General features: G+C 44.5%; 1 protein-coding gene across 1 annotated transcript in view; it reads right to left on the reverse strand.

Annotated features, from left to right (window-relative positions):
* Positions 1-16,535, reverse strand: part of LOC105487604 (thrombospondin type 1 domain containing 4) — a 688,191-nt gene that overhangs the window by 534,969 nt on the left and 136,687 nt on the right. Inside the window, exon 6 of the mRNA XM_011751093.2 lies at positions 11,781-11,883. Within this exon, the coding sequence (XP_011749395.2) occupies positions 11,781-11,883 (103 nt within the window). The remainder of the gene's footprint in view (positions 1-11,780; positions 11,884-16,535) is intronic.

Here is a 16,535-nt window from a genome sequence, read left to right on the forward strand (position 1 = left end):
TTTAGATCTTGCCTGCTTTCTCCTGTGGGCATTTAGTGCTATAAATTTCCCTGTAAACACTGCTTTAGCTGTGTCCCAGAGATTCTGGTACGTTGTGTCTTTGTTCTCATTGGTTTCAAACAACTTCTTTATTTCTGCCTTAATTTCGTTTTTTACCCAGTAGTCATTCAGGAGAAGGTTGTTCAGTTTCCACGTAGTTGTGCAGTTTTGAGTGAGTTTCTTAATCCTGAGTTCTATTTTGATTGCACTGTGGTGTGAGAGGTGGTTTGTTACGGTTTCCATTCTTTTGCATTTGCTGAGGAGTGCCTTACTTCCAATTATGTGGTCAATTTTAAAATAGGTCCGATGTGGTGCTGAGAAGAATGTATATTCTGTTGATTTGGGGTGGAGAGTTCTGTAGATGTCTATTAGGTCCACTTGTTCCAGAGCTGAGTTCAAGTCCTGAATATCCTTGTTAATTTTCTCTCTCGTTGATCTAATATTGACAGTGGGTTGTTAAAGTCTCCCACTATTATTGTGTGGGAGTCTAAGTCTCTTTGTATGTCTCTAAGAAGCTGTTTTATGAATCTGGGTGCTCCTGTATTGGGTGCATATATATTTAGGTTAGTTAGCTCTTCTTGTTGCATTGATCCCTTTACCATTATGTAATGCCCTTGTCTTTTTTGATTTTTGCTGGTTTAAAGTCTGTTTTATCAGAGACTAGGATTGCAATCCCTGTTTTGTTGTTGTTGTTTGCTTTCCATTTGCTTGGTAAATATTCCTCCATCCCTTTATTTTGAGCCTATGTGTGTCTTTGCATATGAGATGGGTCTCCTGAATACAGCACACTGATGGGTGTTGACTCTTTATCCAATTTGCCAATCTGTGTCTTTTAATTGGGGCATTTAGTCCATTTACATTTAAGGTTAATATTGTTGTGTGTGAATTTGATTCTGTCATCATGATGCTAGCTGGTTATTTTGCCCGTTAGTTGATGCAGTTTCTTCATAGTGTCAATGGTCTTTACAATTTGGTATGTTTTTGCAGTGGCTGTTACTGGTTTTTCCTTTCCATATTTAGTGCTTCCTTCAGGAGCTCCTGTAAGGCAAGCCTGGTGATGACAAAATCACTCAGCATTTGCTTGTCTGTAAAGGATTTCATTTCTCCTTCACTTATGAAGCTTAGTTTGGCTGGATATGAAATTCTGGGTTTAAAATTCTTTTCTTTAAGAATGTTGAATATTGGCCCCCACTCTCTCCTGGCTTGTAGGGTTTCTGCAGAAAGATCCACTGTTAGTCTGATGGGCTTCCCTTTGTGGGTAATCCAACCTTTCTCTAGCTGCCCTTAACATTTTTCCTTCATTTCAACCTTTGTGAATCTGGTGATTAAGTGTCTTGGGGTTGCTCTTCTTGAGCAGTATCTTGTGGTGTTTTCTGTATTTCCTGAATTTGAATGTTGGCCTGTCTTGCTAGGTTGGGGAAGTTCTCCTGGATAGTATCCTGAAGAGTGTTTTCCAACTTGATTCCATTCTTCCCGTCACTTTCAGGTACACCAATCAAATGTATGCTTGGTCTTTTCATATAGTCCTATATTTCTTGGAGCCTTTGTTCATTCCTTTTCATTCTCTTTTCTCTAATCTTGTCTTCACACTATATTTCATTAAGTTGATCTTCAATCTCTGACATCCTTTCTTCTGCTTGATTGATTTGGCTATTGATATTTGTATATGCTTCATGAAGTTTGCGTGCTATGTTTTTCGGCTCAATCAGGTCATTTATATTCTTCTCTAAACTGGTTATTCTAATTAGCAATTCCTCTAATCTTTTTTCACAGGTTCTTAGCTTCCTTGCATTGGATTAGAACATGCTTCTTTAGCTTGGAGGGGTTTGTTATTACCCACCTTCTGAAGCCTACTTTTGTCAATTCGTCAAACTCATTCTCCATTCAGTTTTGTTCCCTTTCTGGCAAGGAGCCGTGATCCTTTGGAGGCGAAGAGGTGTTCTGGTTTTTGAAGTTTTCAGCCTTTTTGCACTGGTTTTTCCTCATCCCTGTGGATTTATCTACCTTTGTTCTTTGATGTTGGTAACCTTTAGATGTGGTTTTTGCGTGGACGTCCTTTTTGTTGATGTTGATGCTATTCCTATTTGTTTGTTAGTTTTCCTTCTAACAGGCCCCTCTTCTGCAGGTCTGCTGGAGTTTGTTGGAGGTCCACTCCAGATCCTATGTACCTAGGTATCACCAGCAGAGGCTGCAGAACAGCAAAGATTGCTGCCTGTTCCTTCCTCTGGAAGCTTTATCCCAAAGGGAACTCCACCAGATGCCAGCTGGCGCTCTCCTGTATGAGGTATCTGTCGACTCCCACTGGGAGGTGTCTTCCAGTCAGGAGGTACAGGGGTCAGGGACCCACTTGAGGAGGCAGTCTGTCCCTTACCAGAACTCAAGCGCTGTGCTGGCACATCCGCTGCTCTCTTCAGAGTCAGCAGGCAAGAATGTTTAAATCTGCTGAAGCCACGCCCACATCTGCCCCTTCTTCCAGGCGCTCTGCTGCAGGGAGATGGGGATTTTGTCTGTAAGCCCTCGAATGGGGCTGTTACCTTTCCTTCAGAGATACCCTGCCCAGTGAGGGGGAATCTACAGAGGCAGTCTGGTTACAGTGACTTTCCCGAGCTGCGGTGGGCTCTGCCCAGCTCCAACTTCCCAGTGGCTTTGTTTACACTGTGAGGGGAAAACTGCCTACTCAAGACTCAGTAATGGCACATGCCTCTCCCCCCACCAAGCTTAAGCATCTGAGGTCAACTTCAGACTTCTGTGCTAGCAGCAAGAATTTCAAGCCAGTGGACCTTAGCTTGCTGGGTTCCATGGCAGTGGAATCTGCTGAGCTAGACCACTTGGCTCCCTGGCTTCAGCCCCCTTTCCAGGGGAGTGAACAGTTTTGTTTCACTGGCATTCCAGGGGCCACTGGAGTATGAAAAAAAACTCCTGCAGCTAGCTGGGTGTCTGCCCAAATGATTGCCCAGTTTTGTGCTTGAAACCCTGGGTCCTGGTGGTGTAGGCACCAGAGGGAATCTCCTGGTCTGCAGGTTGTGAAGACCATGGCAAAAGTGTAGTATCTGGGCCGGAGTGCACCATTCCTCATGGCACAGTCCCTCACGGCTTCCCTTGACTGGCGAGGGGAGTTCCCCAACCCCTTGTGCTTCCTGGGGGATGCAGCACCCCACCCTGCTTCGGCTCAGCCTCCGTGGGCTGCACCCACTGTCTAACCAGTCCCTGTGTGATGAGCCAGGTACCTCAGTTGGAAATGCAGAAATCACTTGCCTACTGCGTTGATCTTGCTAGGAGCTGCAGACCGGAGCTGTTCCTACTTGACCATCTTGCCAGCCACCTCTGTTCCTCTTATAAGAACACTAATCCTATCAGATCAGGGCCCTGCCCTTAAGACCTCATTTAATCTTAATTAGTTCCTTAGAGGCCCCATCTTCAAAGATGCTGGGGGTTAGGGCTTTAACATATGAATTTTAGACAGACATAAACATTTAGTCCATAGCATTCATTGTGCTGTGTGTATTAGCAGAACTTTATATACCACAATAAGCTTTATTAACATAAGAAACGATACATGGGATGATAATGCCTTGGTGCCTCTCCTATACCTGGATCACCTTCTCAGTGTCCTTTAATGGCTGAGACTCTTTGCCCTGCTTCCTTAATGTAACATACTCCAAAGCTCATTTCCTAGTCCTTGTAAAACCCATTTTGTTATTCTACTTTTTCTTGAAGGTCTTATCTACTAATCTCACCAAGGCTGATGACTGCAAGTATGGGTCTACAACCCTACGATATCACCCTAAACTTCAGAACCTTGCATCCCCAACCTTCTGTTGGGTCCCACCATTCATTCAGACTCAACATATACAAGAGCAAAATCATCATTTTGTTTTCACAAAGAGGTTGCCCTCTGGGCTTTGTCCCCAGTGATATGCTCATCCTCAAAGCAAACATGGCCTAGTCTTGCCAGGTATCCCCTGGCACATACAAGAGAGCTCTGAGAATGGATCTTGTTGGGGGCATCCCAGATTCACCCTTAGCGAAATAGAAACTGCCTCTCATTTCCCTAAGGTCTGTCCCTTCCACTCTGAACGTTCACAGTGATTATGGATTATCTATACACAGGGGTGGGCTGTAGGAATGAGAGTGCCTATGAATAAAGTGGCTTCATTAAAATGTGAACACTCTAATTCCAGGCCCACCAGCACTTAGTCATAAGCCTCCCTCCCTCATATATTATAGTTCTGATAATATTGTCTATGTTTTTATCTGACAGTGCCCCCGGCCCCATCATGCCCCACCATGGTGTCTGTGTTAGAGCAGACTGCTGGACTGGTGGAGGAGTCAAAAGCCTGCCTGGGGTCTTGGCCTCCAGCATTCCATCTTTGGCCCCTCAGAGCTTTAATCAAGGGGTAGATCTTGACTGAGGTGGCTCAGGGCTCTGTGGATATCAGACTGTGTGGTGGCACCTTTAATATTCTCTGGAGCAACAGCTACTTTTCTTGCAAACAACCTAATAAAAGTCACCTGGACTTAGGAGGAAGGTATTCAGGGAATTTCACTGGAGCTTCCTGCCTGCTAGTCACTAGGGCCAGCCACAGATATTCCATTTCTCCTCCTTTGAGCACATAGTGGGAGGGTACCTCCCTTCCTCCTCGGAAGTTAGGTGTGATTCGTGACTTGCTTTGGTCAATGAGATGTGAGCAGAAACAATGTGGATCAATTCTAATTGAAGTTTTAAGAACCTGAGTCTGTATGGCTGGCTATTATTAAGTCAAAAATAAGAAGATGCTGGTAAGGTTATGGAGAAAAAGGAACACTTACACACTGCTGGTAGGAGTGTAAATTAGTTCACCCATTGCGGAAGACAGTGTGGCAATTCCTCAAGGATCTAGAGACAGAAATACCATTCGGCCCAGCCATCCCATTTCTGGGTATATACCCAGAGGAATATAAATAATTCTATTATAAAGACACATGCATGCGTTACTCACAAGAGCAAAGACATCGAATCAACCTAAATGCCCATCAATGATAAACTTGATAAAGAAAATGTATATATACACCATGGAATACTATGCAGCCATAAAAAAGAATGAGATCATGTCCTTTGCAGGGCCATAGATGGAGGTGGAGGCCATTATCCCTAGCAAACTAATTCAGGAACAGAAAACCAAATACTGCATATTCTCACTTATAAGTGGGAGCTAAATGAGGAGAACACATGGACACAGAGAGGGGAACAACACACACTGGAGCCTATCAGAGGACAGAGACTGGGAGGAGGGAGAAGATCAGGAGAAGTAACTAACGGATACTAGGCTCAATAACTGGGTGATGAAATAATCTGTACGACAACCCCCCAGGACACATTTGCCTATGTAATAAACCTGCACATCCTGCACATGTACCCCTGAACTTAAAATAAAAGTTGGAAAACAAACAGACAAAGAACTTGAGCCTGGGTCACTTGTTCCCTTTCCCTGCCTCAGTGAAAGCATGAGTTGAGATACAGCTTCTACCAGCCTGGGTCCCCAGGTAAGCAAAATACACCCATTCTTACACATGGAAGGTGAACAGGAGGCAAGCTGTTGTCACGTTAAGTCATTTGGATTTGGGGGTTATTTGTTACTGTAGCATAAGCCAGCCACTGCTGACAGATACAATCACTCTGTTCATGTCACCAGTTGGCGACCTTCACTTTCTGACTCAGCCTCCCCTCTGGCTTTTCAATTGCCACTCTCTTTAGTTCAGCTCTCGGGGACACACAGTGCACTCAAGCTACCAAAACATAAAGCTGCCCCCAAACAGTTTTAAGGATTAACACTGATACCTGATGCCCTACAGCCTATAGCAACCCAGCAAACTCCAATTTCATGGTGTCCAGCCCCGTTACCCTTGGCATGAAAACAGGTAGAATTTTCTCCAAGCTCAGCACCTAAACAAGTGGCTTCCTATGAAACTGCCCATGCTAGGTGGAATGGATATATATATTTGTTGTCCAAGACAGAGAGTGAAAGGGGACTGGGACAACAGGCATAAATTATCACTGTCCTGGGTGAACTGGGATGCACAGGCACCCTAATTCCACTTTTGCCATCTTTACAGTAATAGGTCCTGGGCTATGAGAAAAATTCCTGGAGGCATTATCTAAGGATAGGTCACCAAGTCCAGGAAATGCAATTAAAGGCTTAAGAAGAACATCTGGTAAAATTAATGTGTTTATCAGAGAGTATACTCTGCTTTTACTATTCTATGTGGCATTGCACTGAATGAGTGCAGCTGTTTCCCTAAGTAGGCACATGTGAATAGCAGTAGACATCCAAACAAAATCAAGAGCCCGATGCAAAATCCAGCCATAAAGCATGAACACCCTGCAGAAACATTAGCAGTGTCTTCCTCCCGCCGGTCAGCCTGGGAGCCATTTAAGAGGAAGAAGGATAAAATCAAGAAAACAATCTTAGCAGCAAAAAGAATTATTTAAACAAAGCCAAAGTAAACTCAACTTCAGTGACCATAGGCTTCCTCTCTCCTTCTAGGCATGTGAAAAATATCAATGTCAGTGACTACTTTAAAAGACTACATTATTTTCTAGTAACACTTTGTAAAGAATAGCTGATTAATCCACACTAGGATGGTAATTAGTTGATTCAATGTCTCAGTGGCTTCCAGTAAAGAAGTATGCACTGACTTTGGTAGAAGAATGTTTTCCTGTCTGTCTCAATCCCCACTTCCCTATCTCCCCTTCATGTGATGTGGGTCCTCCACCACAGGGTTGGTCACATGACCTGTGCTAACCCAAGTACCCCATCCCCCAAACTAGGTTCCAGGGATGGGAACAGGATCTAAACAAGACCATGGTACAGTTTGTCTGGGATTGGAACAGTCACTAGGTATATTAGTTTCCTAGGACTGATGTAACATATCACACAAACTGGTTGGCATCCTGTTGAACACAAACAAGAGAAATGTATTCTTCTCACAGTTCTGGAGGCTAGAAATCCAAAACCAATGTGTTGGTAGGGTCACTCTCCCTCCAAAGTCTCTGGAGGAAGGATCCTTCCACGCATCTTCCTGGTTTCTGGAAGGTGCTGGCAATCCTTGGTGTTCCTTGGCTCATAGCTGCATCACTCCTGTGTCTGCCTCCGCCTTCACATGGGCTGTCTTCCCCGTCTGCGTCTTCCCATGGTGTTCTCTGTGTGGGTCCCCAGTCACAATGGATTAAGGCCTATTCTACTCCACTGTGACCTCTTCTAAACTTACATCTTAATTAGATCTGCAAAGACCCTCTTTCCAAAAGAAGGTTACATCACAGGTACCAGGGGGACCCTTTCTTTTTTTGAGACGGAGGTTTGCTCTTGTTGCCCAGGCTGGAGCGCAATGGCATAATCTCGGCTCACCACAACCTCTGGCTCCCGGGTTCAAGTGATTCTCCTGCCTCAGCCTCCTGAGTAGCTGGGATTACAGGCATGCGCCACCACACCCGGGTAATTTTTTGTATTTTTAGTAGAGATGGGGTTTCACCATGTTGTTCAGGCTGGTCACGAACTCCCAACCTCAGGTGATCAACCCGCCTCGGCCTCCCAAAGTGCTGGGATTACAGGCATGAGCCACCGCACCTGGCCTAGGGGTACCTTTAATAAATCTTTTTGGGGGGTGCAATTCAGCCCACAAAACCAGGTGAGAAAGTCCCTCCCACTATGATTGCAAGCTCAAACCCACGGTAAGCCTGCTCGCCTGCCCGAGACGAAGTAAACAGAACCTAGAGATGGAGAAAGATGAGAAAGGCGGGGTCCTAATGTTACTGATTCCATGGAATGCAGCCACATCTGAATCCCAGGACACCTCTTGCATTTCCCAGTAACATGACCAACAAAATACCTTTCTGATCAAAATATATTTAGTTTGGGTTTCTGTCACTTACAACCAAGAGTTCCAATTAATATATCCACCAATGAATAATGCTCTGTAATGTGAATTCAAGTAGTTTCCCATAATCTGGGTGGAAGAGAGAGAGGATGGAAATATTTGTGAAAAAGATTGGTTATGTGCTGATAACTAACGGAATTAAGCGGGTACGTAGGAGCTTATCACACTATTATACTATTCTCCCTACTTTACCTATATTTGAAATTTTTCAAAAAATCAGTTAAATCAAATGTTCAAAAAACAAGTTCTTTTAGGTCTCATACTTAAAAGTCTAGCACAAATCAGAGGGGAAAAAAATAACAGAAAAAAAAATAACCAAAAAAAAAAAAAAATAACATACACGAGCCAGACAATAGCAGGCATCCACATGTAATACATGAAAACATTAGCAAAGTTTTCTTTGTGGTCTGCATAGGGCTATCAATATAAGACTTGCATCTCACCAGACCTCAAGGTCTTAGACAACAACAGCTGGCTGATGGCCACCTCAGACCATGCAGAAAAGGTCTGGCACGGCAGCTCCTCCTGGGGAAATAACAGAACGCACACTACTCAGTGTAGTGTGGAACTCATCTTTCCCCCCAGGTAATCGCAATAAAGCAGCTATTATCCACAGCCAGCCATAAAGCAAGGGTGCAGCTCAGACAAAAGACAGGGTCACTTCTTATCTAAATGTTCACTGAAAAGCATTGTTGTTCTGACACAAGAATGTATTTCATGATTTATCAAATACCCATGATTCTGTCCTTCGATGTAGGCTAGAGTCATCCCCTCTTGGATTAGAGGTTCTCTACCCTAGCTACCCATAAGAATCACCTGGGATCTTTAAAAAATCCTGATGTCCAGGCTGCACCCCAGACCAATTAAATCACAATCTCTGGGGAGGGGTCTAGGCATCAGTGTTTCTAGGAGGCTCCTCAGTGATTCTAATGAGCAACGAGAGCCGAGAACCACTGCGCTGGACAGACCTACATCTGTGAGGCAGTTGAGGCAGCTGCTCACTCTGGATACATGCCTCACTTCTCTAAGGCATCTGCTACTATCGGTCGGAGCAAATTCACTTCTGGATCTACTCTAGTGAGTAGATCTCAATCAATCCAGAACCTGTTCCTCCCTCTTTGTATTAGTTTCCTAGAACTGTATGACAAAATACCACAAACTTGATGACTGCAAACAAGAGAAATTTATTCTCACAGTTCTAGAGGCTGAGAGTCGAAAATCACGGTGTTGGCAGGGCCATGCCCACTTTGAAGGCTCTAGGCAAGGATGCTTCCTTGTCTCTTCCTGGCTCTTGCTGGCTGGCTGCCAGCAATCCTTGGTGTTACCTTGTAGAAGCATCACTCCAATCTCTGTCTTCATCATCACTTGGCATCCTCCCTGTATGTCTGTGTCCTTTCTCCTCTTGTTCTTTTTGTTTTTTGTTTTTGTTTTTGTTTTGTTTTGTTTTGTTTTTGAGACAGAGTTGCACTCTTGTTGCCCAGGCTGCAGTGCAATGGCATGATCTCAGCTCACTGCAACCTCCGCTTCCCAGGTTCAAGTGATTCTCCTGCCTCTGCCTCCTGAGTAGCTGGGATTACAGGCATGCACCACCACACTCAGCTAATTTTGTATTTTTTACTAGAGACAGGGATTCTCCATGTTGGTCAGTCTGGTCTTGAACTCCTGACCTCAAGTGATCCACCCGCCTTGGCCTCCCAACTTTCTCCTCTTCTTATCAGAACACCAGTCTTTCTAGATTAAGAGCCCACCGTACTCCAATATGAACTCAACATAACTGATTACATCTACACTGACTCTGTTTCCAAATAAGGTCACATTCTAAGGTTCCAGGAAGAATACTAATTTGGGTGGTGAGCAGGGGCAGTATTTAACCCAGTGCATTCTTCCTCACCCATATTGAGTTTTACACTTTGTCTTCACCAGAATGCATGTAAGACATAACTAATTGGGAGTACAATGCTTTTAATAAATTTTATTTTGAAATCATTTTAGATTTATAGGAAAGTTACAAAGATAGTACAAAAGTTCCTGTATACCCTTTACCCACCTTCGCCTAATGTTAACATGTTACAAAACCATTTATAGGCTGGGTACGGTGGCTCACGTCTGTAATCCCAGTACTTTGGGAGGCTGAGGTGGGTGGATCACTTGAGGTCAGGAGTTCGAGGCCAGCCTGGCCAACATGGCAAGACCCCATCTCTACTAAAAATACAAAAATTAGCCAGGCGTAGTGGTGCACACCTGTAATCCTAGCTACTCGGGTGGCTAAGGCAGGAGAATCGCTTGAACCCAGGAGGCGGAGGTTGCAGTGAACTGAGATCGTGTCACCTCACTCCAGCCTGGGCAACAGTACAAGACTCCATCTCAAAAACAAAACAAAAACAAAAAACAAACCATTCATAAAAACTAAGACATTAACTCTGGTACAATGCTATTAACTAAACTATACACTTTATGCCTATTTCACCAGGTTTTCCAACAAGGCTCTTTTTCTGTTTCAGGATTCAAATTAGGATACCACCTTAAATTTAACATAATGCTCTTAAAAATGAAAAAGGTCAGAACCAAGCTCTATTTACAGAATCAAATCAAAACTTCACTTTGGCATCCTTCTTTTGCTCACGCTTCACCCTGTTCCCCACTCCATGTATTTGCATTCAGCTAGTTCTATGTTTCCTCTGTATATCCTTCCTGCTTGAATTTGATAGTCTCAATTTTTTAGTCAAGTTAGTTCTTAACAATTTCGAGGTCATGGAACCACTCTGAGAATCTAACAGAAGCTATGGAGTCGCTGAGAACACTGCACAATTTAGCATCCAATTTCAGAGCAGTCAGATACTAATCCACTTCCCTCCTCCCCAAGTACAGAACCACCTTGCAGAGTTTGGCTTCCCCAGGCATTGATTCTGCAATGAAATCATCACAACTCACTATCAATCTCTCTTCCAAGGCAATTTCTCCAGATCCTGGACATAGTGCAGTGCTCCATACTCTGGGTCATGGCCAACCTTAGCTGTCCCAGCCACTGCCTCAGGCTGAGGCTGAGAAGGGCTGGCTGTGCAGAGCTCTCCCACTGGGCCCTGAAGGCAGCTGGACTCCCTCTCCAGCCAACTTGGCTGTAAGCATAGAACCCCCACAAGTTCTGCTTGACCCAACACCTCTTCTGAGCCCACTTTCTTCACGAGTGGGAAGAAATATCTCAGAATGTTAACACTTCTCAGTCCACAAGCCATATTATCATCTGAATTTCAACAAAGAAAAGTGACTCCAGCATGCAGAGTGGGATCAACTTGCTCTACCAACTTTGGATCTTCTGTCATTTGGAAATGATGGGGATCTTGGACTCACAGGCAATGCCTGCCTACTATTATCTTTGGAATCAGTATGTGAGGCCCCCTAGAGGTGAGAAACATACAAATGTACAACCCCACATGTTCTCTTAAGCTCCCATACCAGCCCTCGTAGCAGTAACCAAGGAAAGGGAAACTCCATCTGCACTCACGGCTCACAACCTTATGTTTGAACCTCTTCTCCAACTGATTCCTTGAACCCTGTTCTGTCCCCCTCACCCTGCCATCCTTGGATGTTGCTCGTTTCCATCAACGCCTCGTCCATCTGACTCATGCTGAAGATGGTCCAGGTGTCACCTGAGCTTTGCTACCTTTGGTAAAGACCTGTGCAGGCTTCTCTTTGCCCTGGAGTCACACTTTGTCCCCTACTGACACCCCAGCCAGGATCACACCAATACCTCCAACATCAATCAGAAGTCAGCAAGAATGGAAAACAGACTAAGTAACTTCTATGGACAGGGCTGGGTCTATTCTTACCTTCTGCGAATGGTTCCCATTCATAAAACCGGCCCATGAATGGCTTGTTGTTGTAGGATGCACACTGTACCTCCCGGATACTTCTACTGCTTTCTGGACATACCTAATAAAGGAGATATTAAATATGCAATTAGTGTCCATACTGTTCATAGCTCCAGGATACATCTCCAAACTCTGTTTCCAACTTTATTTTTTTTTAATTTTTATTCTTATTTATTTTGGGGGGGTGCTCTTGTCACCCAGGCTGGAGTGCAGTGGCCCAATCTCGACTCACTGCAAACTCCACCTCCCAGGTTCAAGTGATTCTCCTGCCTCAGCCTCCCAAGTAGCTGGGATTACAGGCACCCACCACCATACCTGGCTAATATTTGTATTTTTTGTAGAGATGGACTTTCACCATGTTGGTCAGGCTGGTCTTGAACTCCTGACCTCAGGTGATCCACCCACCTCGGCCTCCCAAAGTGCTGGGATTACAGGCATAAGCCATCGCGCCTGGCCCCTTTCCAACTTTAAATACTAGCCCTCTTCTACCTAAACTACTGAGTTTCTGATCATTTGCTCATAACCTGCATGAAAAAGTTTAAATGCAGATCCCCAGCCTTCATGTATGCCAACTCAATCGTTATAGGGGCAAGAAATTTTTAACAAGCTCCCCAGATTAATTTTTTGCACACTGTAATTTGAAAACCACTGATCTAAACCTTCTACTCCTGACAAGTCAGTCTACTCCATTCTCTCAAAGAGACCATCTGCTTCTGTTTGACTTTGTTCATGCCATTCCCCTTGCATGGAATAGTAGTCACAGCAGACACGTTCAGAGCCCTTACCTTTGCCAGGCACTACTTTAAACATGTTCCACATATGAACTCATTTAATCTTCACAACAACAAATGAGGTAAACACTGTAGTTTTACAGATTTTTCATGAGAGCAAACTGAGGCATGGAGGAGTCACACAGCCAGTGAGGTGTGGGGCCTGGATTTAAACACAAGCAGCCTGGCTCCCACCAGGCTGTCTCTCATGGTCCTCCCCATCTTCTCTAAATTCTAGCTTAGATTCTGTCCCACCTAAAGCAGGAATTTCTGACCTTCTGCGTGCAAAACAATCACCCAGAGATCCTTTTGGAAATGCAAACTTCTGGATCCCTCCATGAAGGATTATTATTCAGTAAATCTGGGATGAAATCCAGAGATCTGTATTTTATCAAGTTTATCCAGGTGATTCTGATGCACTAGACTACTCAAGGAAAACACACTGCTCCCTCTGGCTTTTGTCTTCCTCATTTATAAATGGTAAATATGAGCAAAGTGTGGTACAGAGTAAATAAGTATGAGACAGAAAATAATAAGGTCAGAATCTCTAATTCATATTATGGATAAAGTATGATCTAGCTTTGTTGAACCTGAACTATAAGAGTGTGTGTGTGTGTGTGTGTGTTGTGTGTGTGTGTGTGTGAATAATCAGAAGGAAAAGAAGCCTGGCCCCTGAAACATCAAACAGTACTGTGTAGAAGAAGTCTCTGGAATAAACTGCTAATAGGATAGTTCAAAGTCTTCAAGGATTTGTAGAGAAATCTACTGTATGTATCAGAAATATTAGGTCTCCTGGAAGATGAGGGACCAGAGGAAGGACTGAAAATAGGTGTGAGGGTAAACATCTCCTGCTTGATTAAGGACAGTCGCAGCTGGGGAGGCTGCTGGTACAAATGTGCAGCGTGGCCATTACCCTGCTGTGGTCTGAGCCGAACCATATGGAGCAAGAAGCCCTCTAAAGCAGAACATGATGGAAACTGGTAGGAAAAAACAGGCAGGGTGAACAAGCAGGTGGGCTGAGCTCTGACAATCAGTGAGAGGCAGACAGGCCACGGAAGCCTGTCTCCTAGGGCTCTGGAAGCCAACCTGCTGGCAACCCTGAAGCTGCGCCCATGTAAGCTTCCAGCAACACCAGCTGTCTCCATGAAGGGTTTTGAGTTAACTAAGATGCTTTTCACAGCCCTTTGGCCTGAGTCAAAGTTCGAGTAGGATGTGAACAGCTGGGTGACTTGGAGAGGCCACCATCCCTGTAGCAGTCCCCAAGTACGGCTTCAAGAAAGAAAACTTAAGGAGTTTGTTAAAAATGCAGATTCTCAAGCCTCACTCTGGCAGGAGAGTGGGGAAAAGAGCCCAGGAATATATGCTTGAAGTGCTCCTTGGGTGATTCTGGTGCAGCCTGTGCATCCTAACCTGTGCAGCAGCGATGAAGAGCCACGCCCAAGCCCCACCTCACTCCACTCCAAATTACTTAACACAGAATTAGAGTGCTAGAGCAAAAGAAAAAATCAAATCCAACCCCTTTCATTTACAGATGAGGGAACTGAGACCTGGAGATGTGGCAAGCCTTGCCAAGGGCTCCACAGTGACACAGAAGCAGAGCCCAGAGCGCTGATGGCCCACTCTGTCCATAATCAGAACTAGAGATCAGCTGCTGGGCTGCAGGTCTTCACAACAGAAACAGACCAACACAAGCGGCTGAAGGTCTTGTTCCTCAAATAACTACACCTAAGTAAAGCCAAGGTGCTCTACAACGAGGCTCCAGCTAGAAGCCACACTTCATTAACCTCGTGGTAGTTACTAGAACTGGAAGCTGTAGACTACAAAGACTTACACAGTCTGCTTAACCTCTCTCTCTCAATGAGTAAAATGGCTAATAGGCTAGACTACAAACCAATGCACATTTAGAATTATCTAGAATTGCTCAGTACTTGATAACATAAATGCCTATTTCATGACTGAGAAAGGAGTCCACAATCCATGAAGTTGTAAGTGTTAAAAAGATTATGTGTGTGGAGTGTGTGTGTACATACACTGAGAGAGGTTAAAAGTGTTATCTCTGGAAGGTGACGTTATAGATGTTGTTAATCTATAATTAATTGTTAGTCTATTTGTGTTATTTATTTTTTTCTGCAATGAACATGTAATATTTATGTAATAAAAGTGACAACTGGCCAGGCAGGCGCAGTGGCTCACGGCTGTAATCCCCTAGCACTTTGGGAGGCCAAGGCAGGCAGATCACTTGAGGTCTGGAGTTTGAGATCAGCCTGCCAACAGAGTGTAACCCTGTCTCTACTAAAAATACAAAAAATTAGCTGGGTGTGGTGGCATGCACCTGTGATCCCAGCTACTCGGGAGGCTGAGGCAGGAGAATCACTTAAACCTGTGAGGAAGAGGTTGCAATGAGCTGAGATCGCGCCTCTGCACTCTAGCCTGGGCGACAAAGCAAGACTCTATCTCAAAAAAAAAAAAAAAACACTAAGTGACAATGTATCAGAATTGAGCCCTTCCAAATACACTAGCCCTTAGCTAGCTTTGCATGTCCTTGCAGTTTAAGGTATGGCTTAATACTCCACTAATGCCCAGTGCTCTCACATCCATACACATCTGCCAACCCAACTTACTGTGGATCATTCAGGATACCCTGTCTCTTGGTCACCATTAAGTCATTCACATCTAAGCATAGCCCGGTTCCTATCTAAGGCAGAAGAGCTTAACGTGGCTTCAGAGCCACAATGACCAGCAGATCCACCTGCAGTTGCCAGGAGTCAGCTGAGCCCAGCAGGAGGTAACGAGGTGTCCTGGTGGACGGGCATGGCCCTGTGTGTGACTCCAGCAAGGACTCACATGACGCCAGGCAAACTGCAAGCCTGGAGGGCAGAGGGATGTGGCCAGAGAAATGCAAGGCTTCTTGGGCCCGGACGTGGAAGCGTGTTATTGAGGCAGCATTATGGTATAGGCAAGGAAGGCAGAAGCCTGGACTGATGATACTGATGATGATAATGATGATGATACCTAACTTTTATTGAGCATTTATTAAATGTTAGACATTCCACTATGTGACTTACATATATTCAGCTCATTTAATCCTCACAATAACTATTATACCCATTTTACAGACGAGGAACCCAAGGCAACAAAAAGTTAAATGAGCTGCATAAGGTCACAGGGCTTGTAAGTGGTGAAATCAAGATTTGAACCCTGACACTTTGCATCTGGAATCCATCATAGTAACCACTATGCCACGGTGCCCTCCTTGACTGTGTAGACAATAAAGTTAATTTGTGATGGGTCCTCGGACAAGAGAGCCATAACTGTGTCTTGTCTATTGTCAGGATAGGGCTAGAGGCAAAAGCTGGAATCAGTCCCCAAGTCCTGGAGAAGTGGCTGGCCTCTGCTACAAGGAGCACGGAGCTGTGGAGTGAGGAGGAAAACCAAGCAGGGCCTGGGAAATCCTGTTTCATGTCTCTTTTATAGATTACATCTGTTTGTACTTGTCATACTATTATCGGGATGTGATCTCCTCTCATTTTAACAGACTCTCTGAAGTTAAAACTTCCAGGTTACAGATCCTTTTACCCCTTCTTAGGTTTTAAATTGTTAGGTTTTAAATTGGTTGTTTCCTGATGTCATGGACTGAGTCACCTTCACCTTATCAGTAATCGTCTGTACATTACACTGTGAGCTGGCCCTGGGGACAGGTTTCTTGCAGATAGCTAGCAGATCCTTTCCATGGGCAGAGATTCTCGCAATCTTCAGGCCAGAAAACTGAGACAGGGGAAAAGCCATGGAGATAGAGATCAGGCTCATTCAGGATGAGACTAACAAAGTCTGGCTATTTAGAGCCAAGTAATGCCCCTGGGAGATAACCTCCCTTCAAATGACTCCCACCCAAAAGAGGGAGGGATGTTTCCACTGGACTTTTAATGGAAGAGAAATAAAGATG

This window comes from Macaca nemestrina, chromosome 7, assembly GCF_043159975.1.
Source record: "Macaca nemestrina isolate mMacNem1 chromosome 7, mMacNem.hap1, whole genome shotgun sequence".
Classification (NCBI taxonomy): domain Eukaryota; kingdom Metazoa; phylum Chordata; class Mammalia; order Primates; family Cercopithecidae; genus Macaca; species Macaca nemestrina.